The 16,353-nt window shown below is 43.0% G+C and overlaps 1 protein-coding gene and 1 pseudogene across 1 annotated transcript; both read right to left on the bottom strand.

The window, feature by feature from the left end:
• Window positions 1–5,110: 5,110 nt before the first annotated feature.
• LOC117833287 (putative disease resistance protein At1g50180) lies at window positions 5,111–6,007 on the bottom strand. Its single transcript, XM_034712729.2, has one exon. The coding sequence runs from the start codon at window positions 5,913–5,915 to the stop codon at window positions 5,190–5,192; it is 726 nt and encodes a 241-aa protein (XP_034568620.1). The 5' UTR covers window positions 5,916–6,007; the 3' UTR covers window positions 5,111–5,189.
• Window positions 6,008–11,568: 5,561 nt separating this feature from the next.
• On the bottom strand, window positions 11,569–13,640 carry LOC140223633 (uncharacterized; annotated as a pseudogene).
• Between the last annotated feature and the right edge of the window lie 2,713 nt (window positions 13,641–16,353).

The raw sequence follows: 16,353 nt of genomic DNA, 5'->3' as shown, positions 1-16,353 counted from the left end.
AGCGAACAGGTGATGTTGTCGGCCCGTCTGGCAGGATGTGGCGCGTCGAGGTCAGGTGGGATGACGATGGCGCATTCCTAGGTTGCAGGTCGTGATCACCATCAAGGCCCTCGATGACGTGCTGCCTCATGGAGCTCTCGGTGCTCAGCCAACTGCAGCTGTAGGTAAAGATCCACTTCTTCCGCATGGAAACGGCGCTTGTGCGTCATAATGTGGGCCTGGCTAGTGTAAATTCATCTTGTACCACCCGCTTTCCGTTCCTTTAGAGCTTGCCTCCTTAGTTTGTCACCTCTTAGTGCAAGGAGCATACTGTATTTGGGCCTAGCTACACATTCTTTTTGTCGATATGAGTAGCAAAGTAACTATGTTTTTCCTTGTTTTCTTGCTAGTGACTCCCTCGTGAAATCAAGGATTAGCCCCCCTATTCAATTCTGAATAAATCTGACTGGTTTAAAGGACATTATTGCCAACTATAGGAAGTGAATTGCTAATATATATGATTTTAGTTTCAACAACCCATATAGCTTGTGTTATTTGAACAACCTATATTGCCAAAAGTTTCTAATGAATTATTTCAAGAGATGAGTTCTGAAGCTATTTAATTTTTTTACTGCTCTTGTTTCTTGGATGAACAGACCATGGTTAGCTTGTCTGTCTACTGTTTAGTTAGTTGTTTGTTGGCATTCTAGCCATATTGCTTGCCTCTACATTTTGTTTGCCTGTAGACTGAATCAGCAGCCCTTGTCTTTTGTCATCTGACACTAATTAGTCATTTGGGTATTTCTGTTAGTCTTGACATTTAGCTGGGTATATGTCTTTGGTCATACAATCTATGACTGCGTGTAGTTTTGCAAAGCCCTTTTATTCCTCATTGGTCTGCTGAACATTGTTCTGTCCTTCATCAATCATGTTCTATCCAATGTCAGTACAGAATCATGTACTGAATGGAACCTTATTTCCAGCATCACCTTATTTCCACTCATGCCCTGGATCCATATATAATCTGAATGGACTTGTATGAGTATGAACATTAGGATTGTAGTCTGACAGAGATACGGACTTTGAAGTTGCTTGTAACAGTAGCAGTTTCTAATTACTAGTCTGTTTCCATGTTGGTAACTCTGTACCACAATGGCCGTTTATAGCTGAATCGTCACTTTCAGTTTGTTCTGCACCGCTTGGTGTTTTATACACCGTGGGTTTGAGTATTTATGTTTACCTTAAGGTTTAATAAGATTTACTATTTACCTTGAGGTATGGTTGGTTAGTAACAAATGAAGTCGTCTAATAATGTGACATATGTTCTGTCAATGATTCTGCCATTCAGCTTATCTCATTATTGGAAATGGTATCCGATTTGATCACAGTTCCTTGTAACAATAGCAGGAGCTTGAATTAAACATAAACCTGCATTCAGTTTCAGTTAACATTAGTCAAACTATTAACTTGTCTTTTAAGTACTCTGCGGCTTCGTCAGGTGATGATCAACTTAGGAGAGAGAGTGATAGACCAGATGTGGAGGAGATGATGCGGGAGGTGGACAGGATGCGTGGGTTGCCCCTGTGCAGTTCTTATTGTGAGAAAGTGACTGAATAGAACTTGTTTGGCTACTAGTAGCTATCATATGGGTTCTTATTGGGTTGTAACCATACGTGACCAGCAGTTTATATAATTTATGTGTTGGAAAGTTTGGGGTGGTATGATGTTTGATGGTGGAGGTTTGAATTGGAGTGGGTTATATTGATTTCCTGGTGGGTTACAACCCAATTAACAGGGCTATGTACTGGCTAGTGAATAGTGCAGCGAGCCATTGCTGCAATAAAAAGCATGATACAGTCATACTCACATATGCTACTAAACTCATGAGATATAAAATTTCCCTCTAGCCTCTAGGAAACCAAGAACAGCGTCAAAGGAGCGCAGCGGCTGCGAGGGCGAGAGCGGCACCGCAGACCCTCAAAGCACCTTGACCAAGCGGGTCACGCCAGTTGGAAATGGTTCCGCCAGCTGCACCACTGAAGTATCCACCGCCGCCAGCTGCATTTCTGACGTATCCACCGCCACCACTCCCGCCCTCGCCGCCCTCTCTGCTCGAGCAGCGCGCACCCTGGAGACACGCGGACACGCAGAGCAGGAGCAGCAGCGCCGCGAAGAGCAGCCTGTTCCGGCCTCCCATTGTAACTGTGGTCGTTGCTCAGACTGAGTTCCTGATGAGTCTTCTTCCCATGGCAGTCTGGTGTGCCCTTTGTATACCTTGATAGAGGACACATCGCGAGGGGAGATAGAGGACAGAGGACGAGAAAAGTTGAGTTGGTAAAGCCGACCGGCTGGACCCATGGAACCGCGAGTCAGGGACGGAGCCAGCTAGGGGCCAGCGGGGGCCACGCCCCCCCCCCCCCCCCCCCCCCCGGCCCTATGAACGAAAAACATTTTTAAACCTATATGGCTCATCACACCCGACATCTGGAAACGGCCATGGCGAGTGGTGGAAATTCAAAGAGTATGATGTGACCTTTCCATGGCAAGTGTGCGTGATCATTACGTGGCATGTCTCTTTCATTATCGCGAAATGACCGGCATGACCTTTTCAATTTTCCTAGGTACCCCAAGGTTCCATACGTGCGCAAGCAGACAGTAGAAGCATCACATAACGACATAACGATATGCGACTGAGCTTTCCTCGTACATGCACTAACAAAAGTCGTTCGTCCATCGGGCTAATTATCGACTACGGGCTAAAGGTAGGTTTGCACTACGACTGCGAAACAAAGCACAATAGCACATAGTAGGCAAACTATTTCATGCTATGCAAAATTCAAATGATATACCCTGATCACTTCTCATTACGCATCAAGAAACTGAAATGAGCCTGCCTGGCCGCTAACTGAAATCGAAGCAACCAGCCGCTGCAAGCAAATCATGTTAGGTACACTTGACTTACAGTACATGCTGAATTCAGAACGTGGAGTAAAATGCACCAGTGGTACATGAACTTGGCAGCGCGTGTCATCTAGGTTCCTAAATCATGTCTCTTTCATGACCTTTTCAGGGCCTATTTGGTAGAGCTCCATCTGATTCTGATTCTCTACGAGATCTGATTCATTAAGAGAAGTGATTCTATGGCTGAAAATCAGATGCAGAATCACTTCATAGAATTAGGAGAAGCTATTTTTTTTCAACTTCCATCCTCTTAGTTCATTTCAGAGAATCACTTTACAAAATCAGCAGAGAATCACTTCTCCCTGAAAAACTGTTTGGCAAAGCTCCTGCTGGATTTAGCAGAAAATCAACTCTTGGAGCTCTGCCAAATAGGTCAAAAACGTGCGCAAGCAGACAGCAGAAGAATCACATAACAATACGCGACTGAACTTTCCTCGTACATGCACGAACAAAAGTCGTTTGTCCATCGGGCTAATTAATTAGAGAACCTAATTGAACACATTAGACTACGGGCTAAACGTAGGTTAGCACATACAAGGCAAACTATTTCATGCAATGCAAAATTCAAATGATATACCTGATCACCTCATCACATATCATTACGTATCAAGAAACTGAAATGAGCTTGCCTGGCCACTAATTGAAATCGAAGCAACCAGCCGCTGCAAGCAAATCACGTTAGGTACACCTGACCTACTATACATGCTGAATCAGAACGTGTGTAACTGTTATGCCTCTGTTGACGCTAGTTTTTGACCAGGATCAATAACGGAAGGACAGAGTCCCAGAGCTGATGGGAGCGAAGGGAGCCCGATGCAGACATGTTTGTCTCCACCAAATTAGGGAAAGCATGGAGAGTTATCTTAGGTAGATTCTAGAAATAATTGTAACGGCTCACACCGTGACCGAGAACTTTAGTTTGTTCCAGGTATAAATATAAACCTAGGACATTGTACTGAGAATAGTCAACAATCAATCAATGCAACTTTTTTCAGCTTCATGCCACCAAACCCTAGGAATAGGATTAGAGTAGAATCTCGCCGAGTTTCTTCTAGCGAGCAGGACTGTATCGACTTCGACCTCCGGCAGGCTTGTAAGTACCGTCATTATCGGTCATTACATTATTTGTATCAAAACTTTCTCGGTTCAGTCCGATATTTTGATCCTCTTATCGTAAGGCTAGTTATCGAGTTTGTTTGATCTGATTAAGTTAACTTGCATCGATCTCTTAATTATTTCAAAAGCTCACCATTTATCTGATCGTATCGGCTAGTTTGATCTTGTATGCTTTAATTGTTGTATCTTTACTAGATCCGATAGATCTCTATCTTTGCCCCTCGTGTCATTAGCTTTCAGATCCTTAGCGTTTAACTACTGTTGTTGAGCTGATGTTGTCTCGGTTAAGTCCGATCCATCCATCTCAGCAGTAGGATGATGTCATCCTTAGTTTGATAATTAGTTCGACAAGAATCCTAAGTTTGCTATTTCTTGCAAGAATCCTAAGTTTGCTAATTAGTTCGACAAGAATCTAGCCGCCAAGCCATTGCCTATTGGGGTTCAAAATTTTGATCTTGCCAGCATAACAAAAAAATTTATAAAATGTAGTCCAAAGTTTTAATTCTAATTTGAATATGCTTTAGGAAATTGTGACCAACTTCCACATTGAGTCTTCATCTGCTTTATAACATTACTACATATTGAAGTACGAGATTTTGTCCTTTCACATTCATTGAGGTTAAGTTACTGATGTAAAATTCATATGTGCGAAATAATAATAATAATAATAATGCGGCAGCAGGGAATCGGGTTATTGCTATTAATTAAAAATGCAGATTAGCTATAATCTGATGCAGTTATAAGTTATAAAGCATGATGCATGAATGAAAAATCATTTTGTTTGCATGGGTTAACTCTTACGAACCTGCTTTTTGAGCAACAACCATGCATCTTCGGGCTCAAGTTTATTGACACGGTGGTAGGGCTTTTTTGTCATCATCCCTCTTGCGACTGCATCATGCCTTGTGGTAACAAGGACACGGCAACCATGAGCTAGGGCAGCATTGACAAAGGGGGTTTTGAGCACACCTTCCCATGCCTGAGGATCCCAAACATCATCCATGACCAATAAGGTCTTTTGCCCATTCAAGGCCTCCTTAATTAAGATCTCAGTCAAGCGCACTCTTCATATTTCCAGTAGATTGGTGGGCACACCCCCAGCTTCGATGATAGCTCTTTTCAGAAGCTCCGTCTCACCGAAGTCCCTGGTTGACGCTCAACCACATTTTGTTTGGAAATTCTTGTTGGATGATGTCATGATTGAAGATCTTTTGGGCCAAAGTGGTTTTACCAATCCCGCCAACTCCCACAATAGCGAAAACCATCATTTTGTTGTTTTCATCTTTTATTAGATCTTCTGTTGTCAGTATCTCAACCAGATTTCTTGTGTCCTCTTCAATATTCTCGCCGACTAAACTTGACTCATCAAGCTCCCCAGCTATCTCACGGCTACGAAGACGAGCGGATGCCACCCTCCTGCTACTGTCCTCATATGAACTGAGGTTTACGAAGTCGAAGTTGAAGCTACGCTTCCTAATTTCTTCTAGCCTCTGGTTAAGGTTCTTGACGCGGTTGCCATTTTTGTGGGCGTGGAGGGGATTCCGCATGCAGAACAGCAAGGGGTTGAGGCACCCTGCATCATGGCCCTTACCCCGCTCCATGGCCTTGAGCTGGCAGATGTCGAGGATGTTTGTGGCTTCGTACATGACATCCCTAAGCTCTCGCACCCATGCCTGCACGCTCTGGTTGGTAATGTTCATCCTGTCAGCATCAGCGAGGAAGTTCTTGAGGTACTCAAGCTTGATGTCCATTTTCTCGATCTCTCCGGAGACCCCGAACAGCATTTGCAACTCATCTCTTGCCATCTCTGCCAGCATGTTCTGAACGTAGGATGCCAAAGCATCCAAGACCACCGCCATGAATAGCAGGATCTGGATTCTGCAGTACCACAATTAGGCCAAATATCATACCAGGAAGCACTAGTAGAGAACTGACTTTCCATACGCCCCCTTTTGTCCCGGTTTAAAGTTGGCCCGGGATAAAAGGTTCACCAACCGGGACTAAAACTCAGTCACTGGTGGGAGGCTCACCAACCGGAACCTTTTATCCCGGTTGCAAAGGCTAATGGGAAAAAAAGACTCTGAGAGGCCTTTTATCCCGATTTGAAACACCAACCGGGATAAAAGACCCCCCCTTTTATCCCGGTTGGTAACACCAACCGAGATAAAAGGGTCAAGAGCCTTTTATCCCGGTTGGAAACACCAACCGGGATAAAAGACCCCCTTTTATCCCGGTTGGTGTTTCAAACCGGGATAAAAGGGCCCCAACGAGGTGACTGGAAGGTGACTGGAAGGGGATTAAATCGTGGGGGACCCTTTTATCCCGGTTGGAAACACCAACCGGGATAAAAGGGTCCCCCACGAGTTAATACAAAAGGATAGTATCCCCTACATAGTCAGATGTGGTGTGTAGGTGGGATGGCAAGGAAGCTACGCGTGACTTGTGACTTTTAGCTCGGGCGTGTGGGGGCCTGCCTGGGAGCTCGGGAAGTTTTTTTTTTTTTGCAGCGTCGGCGCTCTCAACTCTTTTATCCCGGTTGGTGTTACCAACCGGGATAAAAGGGGGTCTTTTGTCCCGGTTAAGTGACCCGGGATAAAAGACCCCCCCTTTGTCCCGGATGGTTTATCCCGGATGCATTTTCGGGATATTTGCCCCCTACCAACCGGGATTAAAGCTCACTTCTCTACCAGTGAAGGGGCCCAGGATCCTATATGTAATAGGTCTAAATATTTATATGGTGTACTTACATTTGAGGCAATGAGACCTGACAAGCCTGCTAGTGGCTAGGCTGCTAGCAGCCAGACGCAGAAACAAATCTGCGTTCCGCGTGCACTCGTCCATCTTCGTCCCCTGCGCCGCAAAATCAAAGTGATGCGGCCTTGCGCCTACCATCCCATTCAGCTGTCTGATCGACTGATCCTTGTCCCCAAAATGGAAAGGAGATCCACAATCGTCTACCCTCACCGCTCATGTGCAAATCAATCGGCAAACGGGTCCTCCTCATATTTCTCTGCTTCAGCGGCGTGTGAATTTTTAGCTTAGCAGGTTATTGTGTCTTAGATTTCTAGGGCTTTAAACTTCTAATTCCTATCTCTGCTTCAGCGGCGTGTGAATTTTTAGCTTAGCAGGTTATTGTGTCTTAGATTTCTAGGGCTTTAAACTTCTAATTCCTATCTTTTTTTCTTCGCTATTTAGGTGTTAGAATCCTAATAAGCATTTGTTGTGTTCTCAGAAAATAAAAAAAAAAGAAAATAAGATGACCAGTTTATTGAATCTTAAAGGGTGCTTTACACAAGTCCTTAACAATTATGCATTAAGAAAATGCATGAAGGAGGTTTATTTCAAACACTAAAGCATCATTTATCAATGGAGTCATGGAGTTTGGTCCTTATTTGAAGTAATAAATTAATCATACTAATTTCATTTTGCTGCTCTTTTAGTTTGTAGTATTGATAATATTTTTCAAGAATTAAGTACATATCATCAGTACTACCATCTTCTTTTTTTGTTATGAATGAAAAAAATATTTAAGTTAAAATGGCCCATAGTCTACGGTTTGCTCAAGGGCCCTTGAAACCTTAGAGCCGGCCCTGAAGGGAATCATAAAGGGAGGAGAATAACTAACGACTATAGACATATACCTGCATCAGGCCGGCTAGCACATAGCAATCGTATGTGAAGAAAATACTAGATATTATAAGTTCCTAATTACCAAAGAAGGGTCTGTACGGGAATATGAGAGAGTGAGGCAGAAATTATGTCTAAACTGTAAATTGTTCACTGGCTACTGTTAGAGCTTCACATGGTTAGTCAGTCTTCTATGGCATATGAACAAGACATTGTAAAGCGGAGAGAGTACCTAACAAGGGACTGAGCTTATACATGAATAATTGCACAAATGGTTAAGGAAACTGACCTGACGAACACGGCGAGTTCAGTGACCTCCGGCACCAAATGCCCACATGGTTCGCATAACTGGATCTGTTGCACTATGGGGTTGCAGGCGAGGCGTACGTACAGATCAAGCCTAGGCGCACTTGTACAGCCTGACCAGGCAACAGCTGGATGTGCGGAGAGCGGAGGTGGAGGTGGTGAATGCCAGTTGGACTGGACACAGGTGAAGAAGGCAGGAGTACCGGGAGGGGTTTGTGTTACAGTGTGATCTAGGTGGTTAACGCTTACAGGAGAGAAAAGCCGTAGCTGGACATGGACCGATCGAGTGCCTGCGGTGGCTTCTCTCGGCTGCTTGAGGGAAGAAGATGGTGAATGGGATGGGGAGGACGGACTGGTGACCAAGGTTTTACATTATCGATAGATAAAAAATATCGGAGTTGAGGGAAGGTGGGCCGAAGGCGGGGAAACCGGGCCAGAAGGAGGGTTGGCGGCCCGTTTGAAAGTTTAAATGGTTTTGCATTTGTTTGCATGGGTTTTGAGGTGAAATTTGAAATAGTTCTCAAATTTAGATTTGAAGTGGGGGCTTTGATAGGGCATAGAATTGGGGCTTTTTGAAAGGGTTTTAAGATTGATGATGTTTGGGTAGATTTGGGTTTGAGGAGGGATTTCTCAGAGGTTTGAAATAGAATTCATATTCAGACTAACTTTGGATATTAATTCTAGGATTTGAGAAAAAGAATATTATGGAAATATTATTCCTAAGGTTTCGGTGTTTTAAAGGATTTGATGATGAGAAGGTGTGGGTGTAGATTTAGTCAAGAATTTGAATGATATTCAGAAAGAATTTAGAATAGGGTTTGGCTATTTGAAATTCTTTCAAATATTAATCCAAGAAGGGTGTTATAAAAATGGTATTCCTATAGCAATCAAATGCAACACATATGCTAGTATTTTGTGCAAGTTTTATTTATAAAAATGTTTTGAATACTTGGGGAAAGGAGAATATGTTTAGTTTAAAGAAAATTTTTAAAAAGTGTGTATTTTAAATGTTATAAAAAGTAGGGATGTTACAAGAGGTACACAGTGCAGTCCCTCAATTGATGGAGTTGTTGTCGGGAAAAAGCAGTCGCACGGTGATGTGCCCCCAAAAATCTTATCACCCACCTATCCGATCTCGGAGGAGGTGATGGTTCTGGAGGCCTGCTCCTGTGCACGCAGTGCAACCGAGACGGGGAAGCTAGAGCGCTACGCAGCAGAGTCGCGAGAGGAGGTGAGATCAGATGTCTCGGGAGAGGGAGGGTTCGGGTTTAAGAAGGAAGCGAGGCCACAAATAGAAGGAAGGCGGACTCAATCAATCCACCGTTTTCATCTATCATTGATGCGCCAATCAATTACCAGGGAATCAATCGGTTTCTAAAACCATGTTGATTGAATTCAATCCAATCATGCACACGGCACAGTACGCACGCACACATGCCACGCCTCACCACGGCCGCCACGGCCATGGCCACGCCCACGCTCATGCCCTCGGCTCAGCTCAGCAAGTGAGAGCGCACGCGTGTGGCACTATTATTCCCTTCGCCAACTATTCCATGGGTGCATGTCACGATACACCTTTTAAGTTGGTCAAGTAACCTCTCTTTTCCTGTATGGTTTTATTATAAATGTAATTACCATATAACTCCCACAAAATAACATGGGCTCTTGGAATTTATTGATTTAATCGAAAGCAAAATGTCTGATCCAATTATAATCCAACACAACCATCCCATAGCTCAGCAATTGTGGCTGTCTGCTCATTCATTATTCTGTATAACTCCTAATACTGGACAGATAAGCTAGAATTACCAACCCAAATATCCTCCCAAAACCTAATACTTCTCCCATTGCAAACTTTCCATCTGTAACCCATTTAGCTGCTTTGGCGGCCCAAAGGACACCTTTGAAAATATTAGAGACGCCTCTATCTGAACTGTAGAAAATATTAGGTTTCTGAGTTTTGTATTTATATATAGTCTATCACTTGTTGACATAACTTCTCCCTGTCCTCAGAATACCTTCTCAGCCAGGAGGTGAGCAAACACAGGTTAAGGTCTATGAGGTTAGGTATACCAAGGCCTCCATATCCTTTTCTTAAACTGACACACTCCCAGTTGACAAGGTGAATACCAGAACTGTTTTCACTACCATTCCAAAGGCAATGTGACATGTGAGAAATTATGAGCTTAATATCCTATTTGGGTAATTTTATGAAGGAGCGACGATAAATGGGAATACGAGCTCTGGCATGCCTTAATTGAAGTCACTCTACCTGGATATAGGATAAAAGCTTCCCCCTCCAACCAGCAACTCTTTCTCTTAATCATTTTATCTACTGAAGGTTGAACATCCTCTCTTCTCGACTTATCATGAAGTTAAGGCATCCTAAATATATATTTAATTGATAAATTCCCTAGAGGACACCAAAACATGTGAGAAATATCATGGGCTACATCGACGTCTAGGTTGATAGGTATAATTTCACTCTTATATATGGAAATTTATTCTCATGACAGATAATTGTTCAAACAAAATGTGCTTACAATAATAGCTAGCTTAAAGAGTACGAGTCTCACTTGGGTGCGTATTTGAACATGTACATACTACGAGAATCTTTTGTGTTTCACAACAAGTATTATCGCAACATATAGAAGATTTCTGCTTAGAAAATCTGACTCATGACAAAGCTCCACAACAACCATACGTCCTATACCTTTTTTTTTTGCGAAGGATGCCAACTATACTTGTATCTTCATCAACGCAATAGACCTCAGCATAGAGAGTTTCTTTCTCGAATAAGCTGGAGTTGGGATCCCATGTTATCCACAATAGAAATTAGAACATTACGAAGTCAGAATACTTGGCGTCATCCTTAGCTGATTTACAAAATGAATTTAACTAGGTCAGTAACTACGTATTACATTTTCTGCATAAAAGAATATAACTGAAGAACCATAAGGAAACAAATCTAAAAACTATTTTTACGTGCAAGCTAAGGATATCCAGAAACATGAAAAGTGCATATGCGCCAGAGTGGATAGCTCAAACACCCCAACCCTCAAAAAATGCACAACATTAGGCCACCAAAATCTTTGAATCTCATTCAATCATATTGCTTGGAACGATTTGTGGCACTACGATCAAACGACCCTGAGAACTAATTTTATATAAATGACACCGCAAATTATCTTTACCTAAAAATTGTTCCCTGCTTTAAACCTAACTGATCAAATGATCTGAAAACCAGAGCAACTAAGCTATCTAAACACCACTATATGTAAACACTAATTATTGTCAGATACAAAAGAGGTAGCATAAAATTAGACCCACCTATTGTGTTACCCTTCAAGTACAGTAGGAATAAACACTGACGGAATAAATGGATAATTATAATTGTAAGCCAGCACGTTGCGTTGTTTGTAAAGTTTATTACCTTCGGCTTCTTGCCATGGATCCCGAAGAAAAGGAATGCCCAGAATAATGAGTAAGATCCTGACTTGGGAGACGAACTCACCACCGGTGCTCAATTTCTTTATATGGAACCCAGTATCACAGTTGGGTGCAAGGTAGCAAAGCATCTCAACCCATACAGTGGCGATGAGCTCCCACCTCCGAGTTGATCGAGCAAGTGACCTTGAGCAGCTCTTTGGCGATACCACTGGCACGAGCAGAGAAATACCCATGCCCCTCGTAACCATACAGGAGGACCTTGCTCTGCTCCAGGCGCCCTCGAGAGAAACGCTCATGAGAAAGAGCTTTCCTCACGTCGCGGCTGAGCTTACCGAGCTCGAAATAACCGTTGCTGCCACTCTTCACGCCACACTTTGCGACGAGGTACAGGACATAGTTGGACAGCTGCCGGCTCATCGTTCTCCATGGGGGATCCTCCTTGTTGTCGGTGTAGAAGCACATCTCTGTGGTGAGATGCCACATGAGAATGATCCCCGTGAAATGCCCACCCTCAATGTTGAGCAGTGTCTGGTCTATCGACCTTCCTTCCTCCGTGGCTTCCAGCTCCCACCGCAGCCACTGGCCACGGAAGGTGCTAAAGTCCCATTTCAGGTAATGGCTCACATGCCGAGTGGTCGCTATGCCCAGCAGTTTGCTGAAGACGAACATCTTCAGGCCAGGAGAGACTTGTTCGTGCGTGATGTCAGACACGAGGCCAATCTTACGCAGGGCCTTCATGAACAGGTTACCTTGCTTTCCTCGAATGCACTCACTGATCAGGTTATATTGCGCCATCTTTCCTGACCACAGCTCCTTGTCCACTGGGTTGGCAAACCTCACCACATTGAACATTGTACTTCTACCGGGAATTGGATTCCATCGCCGCCCAATGGACTCCTGCCGGGTAGGTACGGCCAGTATGATGAGATCGCCATGACGGTGGAGGACAGCTCCAATGCGACGGCACCTACTAGCAGAACATAAGACACAATCAAATCGGCTCTGCTCAAATTGAAGAAGAGTCCATCTAGATGAGCCTTGAGGAATAGAGCCAGCGCTGCGGAGGTTGCACCAAATGTGATGAGCCGCTCGACCCCGCTGTTAAGCAGGTTCAGATGGAACTGAAGCACCCCATACTTGGTGTAAAAAAAATCATAGATGAGCGAGAGGTGGATCTCAGCCAGCTTGTAAGCGATCTGGGTTCCGAGCTCTTGGTTCCTCAAATCTTGGAGATTCTTGATAGTGCGGTCAATGATGTTGCCGCTATGCCAGTTCAGGAAAGGGGTCATGTCTGTCAAGAATTGCACACACATCCGGTGGCCTTTCCCGGCCACTCCTACGAGGCCCTCGTAGTAGTCTAGCTTGCCATCTCTTTGAGCACTTGATACAAGTGCATTGAGCCTCTGGAAGTAGGACTTTGCATCGTCGATGACACGTTCTCTACGTGGAGCACATGGTCAGTTATGGAGCTGCTCCCGGGAGTCATCGTGCTTGCCGCCGACATGAGCGCCCATGTTCTCTCGACGTACTTTATTGTCCCAGCAATGAACATCAACGCCACTGGTGCCGCAAGCTGCTTGCTGCTGCTGCTGTCGCCATGCCAGGACTTAGCCACGATGTACACGGTCAAGACGACCTGCGAGACGAGGCTGAGTAGGTGGCGCTTCCACAGCAGGCTGTCCTCAGTGGAGAAGGCTGCCATCGTCTCCTGGCCGCCCAGGTGAAGCAGCAGGAAGGGCGTCCAGAAGAGGACAAGCTGATGCCGCGGGTCATTGAGGTGGATCGTCAGGCGGCCAAGCGCGAAGGTCGCGACGTAGTCGGCCGACAGGTAAGCGAGCCACAGCAGCAGGCTGAGGACGTGGGAGGCGTGGCGCTTCCGGATGCCCGAGAAGAGGAGAAGGAAGACTTGCAAGGAGAAGCTCACGAGCACCACACATTGAATCTCCCACCGGTTCCATAGCTGCTGGACCGCACTTGTCAACGCCATCTAGGGAGTGCTGAAAACAATCATCAATATAATCAGTTCAACAGTGTGCCAGCCAATACTCACAATACAGATTCAAAGTGCACGTACGAGCTGGTAGCAGCAGGGAACTAAAACTAAAACTTTTCTAATTATAGGCCAGACCAGATGCGAGTGGCATATCAGTGCAAACAAATGATGTACTCCCTCCGTTCTTAAATATATAACACCGTTGAGTTTTTTCATTTGTTTAATAATTCGTCTTTTCTACCAATATTTTTGCAAATAGATAAACCTACAAGTTAAATCTAAAGAACATTTGATAATAGATATAATGATACACATTTTACTTTAGTTAACTAACTCGTTCAATAGATATTTATAGTCAAAGTTGGAGTAAAAAGTCAACAACATATTATATTTACGAACGGAGGGAGTAATAAGAATGTAACGAACTGCATGGCGTATTCAGAATTAAATATGCTAGTCCATCGAGCTGTACTCCTGCATGGGCTAGAATCTTACGAGAAATATGCTAACATAATGCCCATCATTACACATACACGCCATTATATCTACCCAGTCGTGATAAATTTACGAATCACAATATATATTTCATCATATATATTTGCAGCTTTGCTCCCTTGCATCAGACCTCTGTGTGTCTTGGAACCTTATGCGTCATGAGGCATTTAATCTAGATTTTAGTTTTCAAATTTTGTTCTTATTGGTTGCCGCAATTATTGTTTTACCCACATGTCAAGTGTAAGGTCAAATGTTTATTTTACCTATTATTAACTCCCTTTTTTTATTCTGTTCAAAAAATAGATTCTAGTCCTTAGATTGCACTTCTAGTTACTATAATGGCATAAATAGTCATTTAGCCTGCACCTCGACGCTTATGATGTCAAATTTTCTCTACCAAAGAGTTATGTCTCTAATATTTTAATTAAGAATAGAGTATCAATATAACGTACATAGCTTTTTCTCATTGGGGTATCAATATAATTTAAAATGACTTATCAGTGCCACTGATATGTGATTCGTCAAAGGAACATTATTCATGATTGTCAAAACCAGACACACACACACACACACAGACACACACACACACACACACACACACACACACACACACACACACACATATATATATATATATATATATATATATATATTTATCACTTACTTATGCAAATGTACTTAGTCTGCATGATGGCACACAACATATATGTTTAGTGCTAGAAGTACAGCCCAACCTTATGGTTCTTCAGCTTTTTATACTAACAGTTCTTGGTAATTTGGATGTAGATTTATTTTAGTTTATTTGTAATAATAATATAGTGGGTAATTTACATGCAAACTTTTGGGGCTACTTATATTATCAGTATGAAGGCAATGGTGTGCAATTTAAATATATAAATTTAAGTGGTTACTTTATATATGTTTTCAATGGCGGATGTGGAGATATGTTATATTGTTTCAATAAAATGTATAAATTTATCTAAAATAGTAACTTACATAATTTATTACCATGGAATACTAATATAATTTAAAGTGAATAATTTGTGTTATTGGTATGTGATTCGTCAAAGGAAATTTTTTCATGATTGCCAAGCTATAGAAATATGTATTTATCCCTTATGCATGCACATATACTTAGCCTGCATGGTGACACACAACATATATGTTTAGTAGTATAAGGTAATTTAGAAACATATATAGACATACTTTACTGTTGTTCAGCATTTTTATAACAGAAGACAGCGGGTAGTCTACATGCAAACTTAGGGGGTTACATAGACTATCTATTATAATGATAAAGGTGGGTAATTTATGCGCAAATTTAAAGGGTTGTTTTAGATTATCTTTCATAACAGTAGAGGTGGGTAATTTAGATGCAAATGTAGGTGCTTATTTTCATAATGGTAGTGTTGGGTGAATTTTTTCTAAAAAAAAACTCAATAGAGCCAAAGGATATTAATAAGGCAAAATTTGTAGATGGACACTCTGATTTCGCGGTATTTGCCACAGGACACTGAAAAAAGTCGATTTGGCTGCCGGACACTACCCAACAGTGGAAATTTCCTACTGGACACTGCCCCTAATAAAATATTCTTTTCACGCTGAGGAGGAGAGAGAAGTCACGTGAAAGGTCGGAATACCCTTAGGTTGGTGTTGGTATTTTATACTTGGCAACCTACCGAGAGGTATCCCGAGGTAGTAGATTGGTTGGTGGTGGATCGCCAAATCTGGAACTTGACAGTAAAAGTGAGGACACAAGATACAGATTTATACAGGTTCGGGCCGCCAGAGTAGCGTAATACCCTACGTCCTATTTAGGGTATTGTATATTGTGCCCTGCGCTTGGGTGTTGTTTTGTATTGAGGATTTGGTCCTCTATTGTGGTTCTATGAGGTCTTGGCCTACCGATCTAGGGACCCCTGGCCTCCTTTATATACTCTAGGAGATGAGATTACTAATCGGTTACAAGGTAGGAGTCCTAGTAGGATTACATGGTATGAGTCCTAGTAGGATTACAAAGGAATCCTAATAGGAATCCATCTTCTTCCTTCCTTGCGGGTACTGGGGATCTATCCCCGACAAGCCCCTGAGCGCTTCGTAGTCGAGTGCAGCAATCCTCGAATACTTTTCAGATCCTCATCGAGTAGTTCTGGTACTCTTCGAGTACTTTGTCTAGCTGAATAGTTGAAGTGCTTCAAGGATGTCACGAGGCTATGTTGTGCTCAAGCCCTTGATCATCTTGATTTTGTAATCTTCTTCTTTGGAACACTCCATATGGAGTAGCCCCCGAGCTTTAGGTTGAATCGAAGAATCAGACTGAGGGTCAATATAATCTTGAATCTTCTTCTTTCGTCTTGAAAAAATCAACTGTTGGGTATAGCTTATCAGCCCCCGTGCCTTGGAATGGTTAAATAATCAATCTGAGG

The sequence above is a fragment of the Setaria viridis genome, chromosome 8, assembly GCF_005286985.2.
Source record: "Setaria viridis chromosome 8, Setaria_viridis_v4.0, whole genome shotgun sequence".
NCBI lineage: Eukaryota > Viridiplantae > Streptophyta > Magnoliopsida > Poales > Poaceae > Setaria > Setaria viridis.
This window is presented reverse-complemented; position numbering and strand designations above follow the sequence as displayed.